The following is a 14,123-nucleotide window of genomic DNA, read 5'->3' as shown; positions in this document are numbered from 1 at the left end:
AGTAACCCAATAGGCTGGGAAATATTATCTCGTCTCCATTTCTCAAATGAGGAAACCAAGGCTTCAGGGGCAACTTGCCTGGCTGGGTGCAGTGGCTCATGCCTGTAATCCCAACACTTTCGCAGGTGGATCACCTGAGGTCAGGAGATTGAGACCAGCCTGGCAAGCATGGTGAAACCCCGTCTCTACTAAAAATACAAAAATTAGCTGGGCATGGTGGCGCACACCTGTAATCCCAGCTACTCTGGAGGCTTGAACCCAGGAGAATCACTTGAACCCATGAGGCGGAGATAGCAGTGAGCCGAGATCATGCCACTGTACTCCAGCTTGGGTGATAGAGCGAGACCCTGTCTCAAAAAAAAAAAAAAAAAAAAAAAAAAGCAAAGCAACTTGCCTAAGGCCACAGAATTAGTAAAGTTAGTAAAACAGGTTTCAAACCCAGGCAGTCTAACTCAAAATACTACACACTTGATCACGGCATTACTGTCTCTCAGCAAAGGTGATTATATACATTAATCAACACTACATATGTTGCGTATGTTAAGATTCAATCTCATTCCAATTACCAGTAGGAAGAAAGAGTCCATGGCATTTCATTGTGATGGGATGCCATTGACATACTTGGGTTGTCAATTGCAAAATGAGCATCTTTCTGTTTTATGACATCATTATTTTTGTGAAGATGAGGAAAGTGGAAGACAAATATTCTCCACTGGCCTACAAATGCTGGCTGATAGGGAAAGACATATTGCAGCTGAAGAAACCATCTCATTGCATGGGAAGAGCTATTTTATCTATAATTTTTGATATAGGTTACCACGATGAATAAAACAGCTAAAGTACCATGGCCATTTACTCTTCTTGTCCAATATAATGTTGAGTTCCTCTCTGTTAATCAATTCTTAAAATGATAAGATTAGTGAATTCTAAAGCAGATTATTTTTAAGTTATCATAGCATTTCCCTGTTTTAGTAATATGTATAATCTCTCTGAAGAGTTAAAATATTTGTTTAAATAGCTAAAGACCTTTGGAGATATTGTAAGAAATTTCCAGAAAAGCAAAGGGACTTGGAAATAATGAAATCCAGTCAGTTGTTTTTAATTTTTGGCAAAATAATGTGAGAACATATTGCAAAAATGCTGTAATTGATTAGTTCCAATGTTCAATTACTTAATTTCTATACCAATTGAATAATTTGGATAATTGGATGATTTTTATGGCCAATTTTATGTTCTTTTCTTCTCTATCATCATGATTAAAACTGAGGTCCTTGGTCAGGTGTGGTGGCTCACGCCTGTAATCCCAGTACTTTGGGAGGCCAAGGCGGGCGGATCACGAGGTCAGGAGATCGAGACCATCCTGGCTAACACAGTGAAACCTCATCTCTACTAAAAATACAAAAAAATTAGCCGGGTGTGGTGGTGGGCGCCTGTAATCCCAGCTACTCGGGAGGCTGAGGCAGGAGAATGGTGTGAACCCGGGAGGCGGAGCTTGCAGTGAGCCAAGATCGTGCCACTGCACTCCAGCCTGGGTGACAGAGTGAGATTCCATCTCAAAAACAAACAAACAAACAAACAAAAAACCCCCGAGGTCCTTGATATAATCACAACTGTCAATTAACAGGGTTGGGAGGGATCTTAGTCATCCCTTTTTATACATGTGTCCATACCTTTGCCTTTTATCATTCTGAGATTTGTGGAACTCTATTCTCTTTTTGAAAGATCTCTCTTTTGCTGAAGAGCTCCTATAATGTATATCGTTCACTCATTCTAGAACCTAGTTATGCTTGAGTGTCAGAATGTTTCTCCCCACCATGTAACCTTCTACTTCCATCCTTACCAGAAAGGAGGAGCATACAGCATTTGAACCTTGATAATGTTACTTGAGTTCAGGTCCATAGCCCCAGACCCACCCCATTACACAGCAATCTGAACATTTGCATCAGGGATTTTTGACAGTTCTACTGAAAACAGGTGACCTGCCAGAATACTAAAGCTGTGTGAATAATCCTGATTTTTTTTTTTTTTTAAAAGGACGATAGTAGGGAAAACCTCCCAATGATCCTGAAATTAATTTGTCAAAAAGTCTAGAAGAGACTATGAAATAAATATTTTGTAAGGATTAGGTTTACTTCATTGGATTCATTCTACATGTTCTTCCCAAAGGTTCTGGGGGTACTTTTAGAAAATGTGACAGTGATCACTAGGAAGAGTCCACAAAGATGACCTCAAATAGATCTTAGCTTCTTTCTTGATATAATTGCTATGTTGGTGGATTTGGCAGTTACAAACGTGGAGAACAGCAAGGCCTTTCAGTCTTGAATGGTTTTTATGGAAGAAAAAGTGGCAAAATTGGACTAGATGATGGGCCCTTAGATGATCCACAACAGTGACTGTGCAGACTAATGGCTCTGTGTCCCCCAGATAAGAATCTGTAGTGACGCACCAGACAGCCCTGACTTACCTGCCCAACTTTTCAAACAGCCATAACACTGATAGTAATAATAAATTAAATTTATATCTATTTTCATAGGCAGAAGAACTGTGCAAAAAAAAAAAAGAAAGAAAAAGACTAAATTTGAGTGACAAAATATAAAAGCTGCCATTTAAGTTTTTTTTTTAAGTCAGTGTACTGGAAGCCCATACTTTCAAATGACAACCAGGAGCTTTTAAGCAAGCAAAGCCTAGACAAGACAGGTGACGAAGTCATTAAAAAGGTACCTATCTCCTGGGCTGCACCAGAGCCAGTACTCTGAAGAGGACAATCCAAGCCTGTATGTGAGCCAGGCTCCCTTCAGCAGACAGTGACCAAGAGAGTCAGTGTCTAGAGACCACGTCCTATCCAGAAAGAGGTGAATAAAATAGGGGATATATACCACAGAGGGCTGACACTAAGGAGAAATCATTATAACATTTTTAGAGTCAGGGGGACTGCAGAAATAACTCATACAATCTCACCATTTTTCAGATAAAGGGAAAGAGGCCTATGATAAGCATTTTCAAATATTTTTAAGGCTCCCAAATAAGAGGGAGCAGACTAGTTCTTTCTTTCTTTCTTTTTTTTTTTTTTTCCAGAGAGCGGAACAAGGACTGAAGTGTAAAAGGTGGAAATTTGGCTGGGCATGGTGGCTCACGCCTGTAATCCCAGCACTTTGGGAGGCCGAGGCGGGCAGATCACAAGGTCAGGAGATCGAGACCATCCTGGCTAACACGGTGAAACCCCGTCTCTACTAAAAAATACAAAAATTAGCCAGGCGTGGTGGCGGGCGCCTGTAGTCCCAGCTACTCAGGAGGCTGAGGCAGGAGAATGGCGTGAACCCAGGAGGCGGAGCTTGCAGTGAGCCGAGATCGCTTCACTGCACTCCAGCCTGGGTGACAGAGCAAGACTCCGTAAGGTGGAGATTTTGAGCTCCCTCCTTTCTTCTCCCTTCCCTGCTAAGCCCCTTTCTGGGCTCTGGAGATATTCTGGTAGAGGCTGGATGTCATCCTCCAGGGATGCCAAATCCTAGCCACCAACTTTTGCCTGCCCTCAGGTGTAACCTCATTGGGAAACCCTCTATGAACATCCTGACTGGGCTAAGCATCTGCCCCTTCCAGTGTTCTCTGCAAACTAGGAGCCTCTATCATAGAATTCTTAAATTGTACTGATGATTCTCTGTTTCTGTGTCTCCTTGTTATATCCTCAATGTCCAACATAGTTTTTGCTACATAGGGAGGTGCTCACCAAATGTTTACTGAGTTGAATTTCTATATAGGTAAAAGGCTGACTGAATGGTCTCTTTCTAATATAAGATGCTAAGGGCCTCTGTGTGCAACTAATTGAAGAGTTGAGACCACCAGTAAGTTATAATCAGCTTATCTTCTCTAGGCAGAAGTTTCTTCCTTGAATGCCATTTCTCCCCAGCCTTAGCCTGGCCCCTATTTATTTTACATAAACCCCATAGATTTAGAATTGGTATATCATTCCCCACTCAGGTTAATTACTCAAATAAACTTTCAGGTGCATTAAGCACACCTTGCTTGCAATTACACAGAGATTTAAAAGAAAAACCATAAAGGTGGCCCATATTTTCAGAAAGTCCCTTGTCTAGAATATCTTTCTTAGTGTCATTTCTAAGGCTTTCCAACATGAGTATGCCCATCTCAGAAAATGCTCCAAATTATCCATTGATAATAGAAAAACTATCTTGATAAAAATATGCATATATGCATATATATTATATTGTGCACATATATTTTATCAAGCCAATACAAAGTATATAAAATTCCCCAGGATTTTCATTAGTAGACTGGTGCTGGAGACTCACTCTGACCACATGGCAGATGGCTTTGCGTAGTGCATGAAAAAGAGGGCTCCTCGGGGAAGGTAGGAGTGTCACAACTCATTGGGGCTGACTGTGGCTCATTTGTTCATTGCTTTCAGCACATTTCAAATTATTGTCTTTTTTCATGTGTCCAGTTAAATAGATTTATCTACTGTCTAGTTTTAACTAAACTAACCTTCACAAAAAGACACATGGTTTAACGAGATTCCTGCAAAGAAACTGCAGTTTGAAGATAATACTAATCACGAAAGCACAAGAGAACTTTGAATTCTCTGTCAGCCACATTATGGGGTAAGGCAACAATGACAATCTAATCTGATCTCTCAAGAAATCAGGCAAAAAATAATTGGAAATTATCAGAAGACTATTTGAAATATGGAACCCACAACTTCTAATGAAAAAACTAAACCTCTCCCAAACAGCATGTTGAATTTTGAAATTATTAGCCAGTGACTGAACATTTTTATAACTTAAAAATGAATAAATATTTATATGTAGGGGGTTGCAAGTTCAAAAAAATTGAGAAGGTACACAATCAAAAATGTTTGGAGACCCCTGGCCTATTCTTGCTTCTAAAAATATTTTTCATTTCTTTCTGATTATCCTAATTGTATAAAACTTGGAAATGCAAGAAAGCATCAAAAATAAAAAAAAATCACCCGTATTCTTACTATCACAAAATAAACACTTGTATTTGGTGAAATGTCTCTTCTATCATAACTAGTTTATATAAAATGTCTTTCATAGAAGGAGGCTGAACCTACAGGAAAAAAACGTTACAGAACATCATGTTTCACTATAGGTCACTTTGGTCTCCATAGAGTCCAAGAAGGTATACCAGGAATCCAGCTATGGGCCTGTTTTTGAGCATCTGACTAACAAATTTAGGATGTTTCACTTTACGTGGGCATGCCCTGTGATCTTATTCCAGGTTATAATGTGAGCACCATTATTATTGAGTAAAAAGAGATTGGTGCAGCAGCTCATGTGCTATCCTAATGATTACATTAAGTGGCTCATCTGGGCCCTCAGTGATATGGTTAAGGGGTCATGTTTAGATTCCTCAGATGCGGGGTAGCAGGCCTCCTCCAGTGTTCAGTAATCCCGAGGAATTTGGAGCATGTCTATCAAATGCCTTCCTTTAGGAAAGAAACCACACTGTAGGTCCTATAATCACAGACCCTGCCCTGGCTTATGTCAGCATAAACACGCCTCTCATTACAGAAACCACCCTCAGTTTCACACTCAGAAGCTTCTCTAAAAGTTTGTTCTTCATCCCCACAGTGAGACATAGCTGGTATTTGAATAATCTCAACACCCTCAAAAATAACTTCTGACAATCTGACTTGAAGCAGAACTTTTCCATAGGTTTGGCAGGATTTCCAGTTCTAAGATTAGATGTAGCATTCTCCCCAAGCTTTTGGGCCTCCCCCATAAGACAAGGGAATGAGACCCCTTCTAAAATCCGGATGTTATAGCCTACACCAGAGGATGCAGAATCCTATCATGATTTTTCTCTCCCTCATTTTATGAGGCCCTCACACTCTTGCTCTCCTGCATACCAGGTTGTCTAGTATTTAGGGTGGGAAGAGGAATTTTTATACATACAAAGGCTAAAGAATGCAAATCCCATAATCTATTTATTTTTTATTTTTTTCTGAGACAGAGTCTCACTCTGTCATCTAGGCTGGAGTGCACTGGTGTGATCACAGCTCACTGCAACCTCCGCCTCCTGGGCTCAAGTGATCCTCCCAAATTAGCCTCCTGAGTAGCTGGGACCATGGGTGCTCACCACCACACCCAGTTATTTTTTTGTATTTTTGGTAGAGACAGAGTTTCACCACATTACCCAGGCTGGTCTTGAGCTCCTGAGTTCAAGCGATCTGCCGGCCTCGGCCTCCCAAAGTGCTGGGATTACAGGAGTGAGCCACCACCCTTGGCTCCATAATTTAAGTATCAAGTTCCTCTCTCGTGACCTTTAAGCCAGATCCAATTTTAACGCATGTGATTTAAACCCACATTTTTTAAAGGATATTTTCTCCATATGTTTTGGATTGTTTTTTAGGAGTGGAACTTGATTTGCCTAGAATCGATGCTAGCAAAGACACCCTTGTGATGCCCCCAGCTGATGTGAGGGGTGTAGTCGATGTTAAAGCGAAGCTAACTGACCCATTCCAACACTGAACCAGCAACCCTGACTTCCAGGCCACAGCCATCTTTTCAAATAAAACTTAATCCAGACCCTCAGATTGTTTCCTCCCCCTTAAGCATGTCTTGAAGCAGACCTGGAATGACAGGAGAGTAAATAAGAAGTACAACAGCAAAACCACCACACCGGCTAACATAATTTCTCCATGGATATATTCACTCCCAGTGGGCAAAATGGAGCTGAGGAATGATTGCAGGAGTGCCTTGGGCTACTTTAATCAACTTAGCCTGTATTTATTTTCGTACATCTCAATCCATATTACTAAAGAAAAATGACCCATACCCTCTCTTTTATCTCTTTATTACCTTGTTACCCTGCCTTTACAATGTTCACTACATACACTCTTCACTACATGTCAATATTTTTATTTTCCCACTGGCATTTTGATTGTTTTTCAAAACATGTTTTGATACTACTTGCCACCTGAAATCCTGAGAGTACATTCAAAATAAATAAAAAGTATAAATAAATTCACCTAAGGTTATGAAATCAGTTGGAAGGATAGTTAAGTCTAGATTTAAAGGCTTAACTTCTCCTTTGTTCCAGGACCTGTCCAGAAAGCACCTTTTAGAACACGAAGTCTTTAAGCAAGAAATTACAAGTTCTCCCAAGGAGGCAGGAGCACAGATGTGCTTGTAAGAGAGTAAGGGATAGAAAGATGAATACCTTTATGATTGCTTTCCTTTTACATTTCAGATTCTCAATATGAACATTTTTGGACCTAGGGTTAAAGCAAAGGGTAGCTGTTCCCAAGACAGTCTCTTGTACTGAGTTGGATTAGGATGGGATATTGGAGCTTTCAATATATTAAAAAAAAAAATTTCCTTCTAAAGCGGTTCCATTGAAGTTTCCGCAGATATTATTAGGAAGCTCACTCTCCAGGAACCCAGAAGCCCTAACTCCAGAGAGATGGTTGGAATGGAAAACAAAGTTAAGAAATGGTGGGTGGAAAGTTGGCTTTTCCTCCTACCGTACCAGCCAGGAGCAAAGAGAAGACATGCCTTTAATTTAACCCTTTGCCATCCCTGAAAAGGAAAAAGTGCCTTATGCTGGATATTCCTTATACCACAGAAACCCTATTGGCCTGACTTTAGTTATGGTTTCAAAGCAGAAAATATTACAAGGGGTAAATTGTATGAGAGAAGACATTACTAATTGGTATGATAAAGGGGACATAAATTTACCAGAATATGTGATTCCAACCTTCCGAAAATAAACTGAGGAGTTTATGAGATGAACTAACAAATGGTCTTAGCACAGGCTTACTTTCTTAATAGGTAGAAATCAAACTGCGGATACAGGTTCCCCTTCCTGTGGCGCTTGGCTTCTTAACTGCTGTGTGATTGAATCTAATGCATGATTTATATTATCAGCTCTAAGGAGGCCACCTAATTTTAACATCTACCCATTCATAAAGCTGTGAAATTCAATGACTCTACTCCAATCATCAAACTACCAGCTCCGTGGTATTTCAGGAAAATGCCAAGTAAGAGTCTAATGGATAGCAATAAAAAACTTCTTGGCTGGGAACGGTGACTCATGCCTGTAATCCCAGCACTTTGGAAGGCCGAGGCAGGCAGATCACCTGAGGTCAGGAGTTCGAGACCAGCCTGACCAACATGGTGAAACCCCATCTCTACTAAAAATACAAAATTAGCCAGGTGTTGGTGGCGCATGCCTTTAATCCCAGCTTTTCGGGATGCTGAGGCAGAAGAATCACTTGAACCCGAGAGGTGGAGCTTGCAGTGAGCTGAGATTTTGCCAACGCATTCCAGCCTGAGCAACAGAGCGAGACTCCTTCTCAACAGAACAAAACAAAACAAACAAAAACAAACAAAAAGAACTTCTCAAGAAAGTAATCTACAGACAGAAGTAAAATAGAGGGGCTCTGCTTGGCAGTAGGGGATGAGAGGGACTGGGAGGAAAATGTCGTGGTGGACTGGGAATTTCTTGCGTTCTAAAAATGCATGCTGGATGCTCTAATTTCCTTAGGCTACTGCCCTGTCTCTGGGGCAGTGCCCTTGGCCAGGAAGCACTTCTTGGCCCCTCTTCACCTCCCCACCTGGCCCCCCGCTACCTCGATGGTGTACTGCTCAAAGATGCGCAGTTGCAGGAAGATGTCCAGCTTGATCTTCCGCTCATGGAACAGCTCCTCCATCTGCACCTGGGCATCGTCAAGCTGCTGCAGGACGGATTCGATGTGGCTGATGGAGCTGCTGTGGGGTGTTTTGTTGTTGGACACAGCCGAGTCCCTATGGCAGAGTGGGGAGAAAAAAGGGGGGGAGAGGCCTTTCCATGTTAAAAGTGACAGAGAAGGAGGGGAATCTTCCTCATTTGAGCAAGGTGGATGTGAATCAGTTGAGTCATTCAATCCACAGACATTTATTGAACTCCTGCTGTGAGCCTCATGCTCTCTGCTGAATGAGTGAACCAAAGCTATGTGCATCCTTTTTTGGGTTCACAAGTCTGTTTTCAAGACTAGTTGTTCTCCTATTCCTCAAGCAGGATTGTGAAAGAAATAAGATGAAATAATGCCTGAGAAAGGACTCTACAAGGCATAAAATATTAGAGAAATGGAATGGTTCCACACATATATGTAGTCTAATTATATAGTTTCAACACACACACACATACATCTATCACAATACATACAGACAAACATATTAAAGGCATATTTTTAAAAAATCTTCCTAGTTTTACTTCACAGATTCTTTGTTAAAACAGATGACGTCATGGTTTGCCAAAATTGTAAGCATGCTCTTTGTAAAGCTATGCTAAAGTTATGGGCTGGTGTTATTATACTAAACAGGCTCAGGCTATACTTAGGAAAGCATAGGATCTGGAGCCTGCAAACCTGAATTAGGTCTCTGCTCTGATACATTTAGGTTGGTGGCCTTGGGAAATCACCTCTCTGAGCCTCAGCTGCCTTATCTGTCAAGTGGACTTAATAATAGTGGACTTAATAATTTCTGCCCTGCTCACTTCAGTTTGCTGTTAAATAAGAGTGCACATGAACTAAGACCGGTAATATGTATGGATGATTATTAATCCTGAAAGGACACAAGTGAAGTGTCAAGTGCTGATCAGGAGAGTAAAGGCTAGATCCTAAGAAGCTGGGACAACCAACAAAGGCTGCAAACAGTTTTGATTTAGGGGTTTGAAGAAATAGAGAAGCACAGTCAAGTAATAGGAGGGGGTGTAGCCTCCTCTGAGGGAGAGTCTATACAAACATAGTAGGGAGAGGTGATGCCTTGTAGAGGGAAACTGAGAGATGAACAGATTGATTTGTTCAGCAAAATGAGGTGGTGGTAACTATAATGGGAAAATGATGGAGGCTAAGAAGTTTAGATACCATAGGGCCTTGAGTAAGCTAGAGCCCTAAAACTTGAAATAAACTGGCACATTCATCATCTTGTGACATCTTAGCTTCTCATGCAATTTAAGGAGCAAAGGACAAGGGGAAAATCATTTATTTCCAATCATCTCATCAGCAGGCTTTCTGAAAGCCATGTCCTTTTAGCCTGTGTTTGTCTCAGAAGCAATGGTATCTGAGCTCATTCTGTTTCTGAAGATGGCATAAGGCTAATTTGTCAAGCGCCCTTCCGTCTACCATTCACAGGGCTCCCAATTCCTGCATCCTCACCCTGGCCTGTTTGTTGTGATACAAGCACAGTTTCTACTCCCACAACTGCATGGACATCCCCAGGCATGAAAATAACATGAGATGTACTCAGTGCTATCTGTTATGTATTTGTTGAGGGCTTTGCTGCTGGGAGGATGTGATTATTCTCTTGGACTGCTCCTCTCAGTCTTTCTCCATCACACATTTTCCAGAAGGAAGAGAATGATTTCAGACCATTTTATGCGGCACTATGTCAGTGTCACACCCACTAGGAATCAAAGAGATGATGCAGAAGCTCCCTTAGGTGCTCTAGTGACAAGTGTCAGAAAAATCAGGAAGACCTAGGGAAGATGTTTCTGGTGTGTGTGAGGCATCCTGTCAATGTCCACTAAGCACCATTTACTTCTTTTTCTCTTTGACTTGCCATGATGTTAGGGAGGGGAGCCTAGGCTAGAGTCAGGTTACTGGCACAATGAACGGTCGCCAGTGGCTCTTGGTCATATGCCTATGGTACTCTCTGAAACCCATGGAATTTAATCTTGCAGAGCAGGCATCACTCACATTGTTGCCTTTGCCATCATTGAGTAGCCTTATGCCCTTAGGCATTGTGCAGGTTTACAGTTGTTAAGAACAAGTGGCATCTCCATAGGCCTAGCCCCACAGAAAGTGAAGCCAGCCAAGCCTGTGAAAAGTATTTGAACAGATAACACAAAGCCATCACAAAATTCTAGAGCTGCCAGAGCTCCTGGAGTGAACCCCTTAATTACACAGACGAAGCAGCTGAGGCCCAGAGAGGTTAAATGACTGTCCACTATTTGGAATTCTCTTCAGAAGCAAATGATAGTGGAGTTTACCAGGGAGGTAGACAAAGCTGTCATGTATTATATATTCATGAAGATGAATTAGGGGAAGAAGGAAAAGAGGCTGTCTTGTTAGCATGCGATAGGAGGATTTGGAGCATCTCATGTGCATGTTTGGAAAAGAAATTATTAATTTCCAATAGAAAAACATGCCAGGGCCTTCTAAAGGTAATTTCTCATTGTTTATTTAATTGGACAACTGGTATGGGTGAAAAAAACCCTCTCCAACTGATGTAATTCCCTCAGGCCCTAGGGATGGCCTGGGACTTGCTGATGAGATTATTTCTGTCCAGAGCTGGCAGAGGTCCCAGCACTCAGTGATTTTGGGATACGAACAAGGCCCTGTGGGCAGGCATCATTAGCACCATCAAATCCTATTTATACAGCACCTGGGCATGGGGTTGGTTGCTGAGGGCTTGCTTAAGGCCTCATGACACTTTATCTAAGGAGCCAGTGTCCTTGACACAGGCAGAAAACTAGATACTGATGCCAATAGACAGGAGGCAATGGCCAGGGTAATTCTAAACAAATGAAAATTTTTAGACAGGATCTGTCTCCTTAGTTATGTTTGTTTAGGTTGATGCAGAAGGAGTTTTATTTTCTGGGCGGCAAGGAATGGTAAAAGGTCATAATTGGGTAACAGGGAACTGGTAGGACACCACCACACTTTTTCTATGTCTTCATGGGTCCAAAGTCAAACATCAGCAAAATGATCTGATTTTGCCGACTGGGGCACTGGAGGTCAGAGTTCAGCCTAACACCAGGTGTCAAATAACATTATATTCCATAATGTCTATTTCTCTGCATGAGCAAATATGCTCTAATTCTTAATTATTTTTTACTTTTGTTTTTTTTTTTGTCTTTTGTTAATTTTTGTTGTATTTATGTTACTTACTGATGGCTGAATAACATCCTGAATGATAAATAATTCTTTGAAACATTAAAGCTTTTCCATTGACTATTTCATTCTAGACTCAAGTTGAGTATGGTGCAGGCATTTTTACATCTTACAGATAAAGATACCGAAACTCACACAAGACCACAAAGCAAGATTTTGCTGAGTCAAGACTGGGACAGGACTTATCTCACGTCTAGCCCGAGGCATTTCCCACTGGAAAGCTCTGCCCATGCTGACCTGGCCTCGCTGGGCTCCCCCAGGGAGGGAGGCGCTGACCTGAGCTGCTGGATAAGGTCTTCGCCTTCCTTGATGACATTGAGTGTGGCATCTAGAGTGGCGGTCTGCTGCTGCTGGAACTGCTTGATCAGTTCCTGGACTGCATCCACAGAGTCTGCACAGACATCTTCCAACATCTCCTTCTGAAGGTCTTCCATCCATGTCCACAACTGTAGAGAGAGAGCAGAGATTCCACTCAGGGAAGATGGGAGAGGCCAGGGCTGGGGTGAGGGCAAGGAAGCTAGACTGGAATCACCCAACTTACTCTCAACCAGTCAGTGCCATTCTCATCAGCACACCTATGGGTTAGTTTGTGTTTTTACATTTATATTCATCACCAGTCTTTGCTAAGTTTACTCCATTGGTGTTGAGGTCCCTGAAGATAGGAATCACCCCTAGCTTAACTTCCCTGTGGTCAGGGAAACCTACAGGTATGGTCTTAGAGCAAGGAGATCAGTCATCTTTGAGACACCACTAGGAAAAACAGGAGACTAGAATGAACAAATATTATTTCATCTTTCAGAAAGGAGGAAAGGGAGCAATGTACTCCATGCACATTGATTCCTAGAAATGTATCATGATATTGCAAATACACAAAGAATGTGGTGGTCAATAAGAACTAAATGCACATTAACTGAGCATAACCTGTACATATTCCATACTATTTTGTTCTTTTTAAAATTGCTAGATTCGTTAGAAAGTTGAATGCTAAAGATGTGGCTTAATTTCAATAAATATACAAGACATTTTCCCATAATATTCAAGATGATAAAATGCAACTAGGTATTACTGGCCAGACAACTTTAAAAGAGCAAAGTGTAGTGTTTTGAACAAAATAAGCACTGAAAATGACGAGGAGTTAAAAACTGAACTACTGAAAAATCATTTATTGATAGCTTTTCCTCATCATACTGAATACAGGTCTACAGTGGCCTGCCAGAGAGCTCACTTTGGACTACTTTGAGAATTTTCATAAACGAGAGAGGGGAAGATGAGTCTGGTGTTTGCTTTGAAACCAGGAGTCTTTGCCTGACTAGCAGGAAAGATAAGCTCAGGGCTCTACCAGGAAAAAAGCCAGTAGAGAGAGAAAATTGATAGATGGAGTCAGAAGATGCAGATTTTGGCTTCTGTTCCTCCCATTACTCATGGTGCCTTTGCACAAATCACTATACCCTTCCATCCCCATGACATCATGTGTAAAGTAGGTTGGGGAAAGCACGAAATAAACTGGTTAGTTTCCATCTGGTTCTAACATCTTAAAGTCTTCCCTGTTAAAAACATAGGTAAATGTCTACTTCAAGAATATTATTTCATCGAGTTGGTTCTCAGTATGGTAAATTACAGTATGGCCTTTTCAATAAGGAAAGATTAAAAAAAATATAGAGAGACAAAATAGTCTTCAAGATTTTGGACAAGTTATTCTTTGTTCCTTAGATAGAGAAGCCCTAGATGCGGCAGAAGAGGTTAACCGGAAGATTAATAAGCTTTGGAGGCCACGAATAAGAAAGTGTAAAGAATGTCCTTTTTGTACAGGTGAATAACCTCCTGAGCCTTAGTTTCCTTATCTACAAAATAGGAAGGATAAGATTTGCCCTGCTCACTTCAAAGACTGTGAGGACTGAACTATTTCCTTATTATTAATGCTTTAAATAAACTTATAGCAGTATTAATAAGCCTACAGCATTATGCTGATTGCTATAGGGAATGCAAATTATTATTCAGCATCCCTCACATTTATCAGCTTGCAAATCTGGTTTTAATTAGTTCAGTTTATTTCCTTTCCAAACAAAACACCAAACAAGTTTTCCAGACCATATAAGCTGGGATACATGTTGCTGTGTGAATATGCTAATTTCAAATCAGCATAAAACCAGGAAGTATAGGATATTGATAATGATAGCTTAACGTCACTTCATATTTTCTGGCTGTAGTT

The 14,123-nt window shown here is 41.1% G+C and overlaps 1 protein-coding gene across 28 annotated transcripts in view; it reads right to left on the bottom strand.

The window, feature by feature from the left end:
• The window catches only part of KALRN (kalirin RhoGEF kinase), a 694,106-nt gene that overhangs the window by 323,041 nt on the left and 356,942 nt on the right, over positions 1-14,123 (bottom strand). For 21 of the 28 annotated variants that reach the window (XM_055259658.2, XM_055259655.2, XM_055259656.2 and 18 more), the window contains 2 exons: positions 12,152-12,360; positions 8,612-8,786 (listed from right to left, as the gene is read on the bottom strand). In XM_055259658.2, coding sequence (XP_055115633.1) covers positions 8,612-8,786; positions 12,152-12,360 — 384 coding nt within the window. The remainder of the gene's footprint in view (positions 1-8,611; positions 8,787-12,151; positions 12,361-14,123) is intronic. The other 7 variants (XM_063630175.1, XM_063630176.1, XM_055259670.2 and 4 more) reach the window with 1 other exon arrangement.

The sequence above is a fragment of the Symphalangus syndactylus genome, chromosome 21 (genome assembly GCF_028878055.3).
Source record: "Symphalangus syndactylus isolate Jambi chromosome 21, NHGRI_mSymSyn1-v2.1_pri, whole genome shotgun sequence".
Classification (NCBI taxonomy): Eukaryota; Metazoa; Chordata; class Mammalia; order Primates; family Hylobatidae; genus Symphalangus; species Symphalangus syndactylus.
This window is presented reverse-complemented; position numbering and strand designations above follow the sequence as displayed.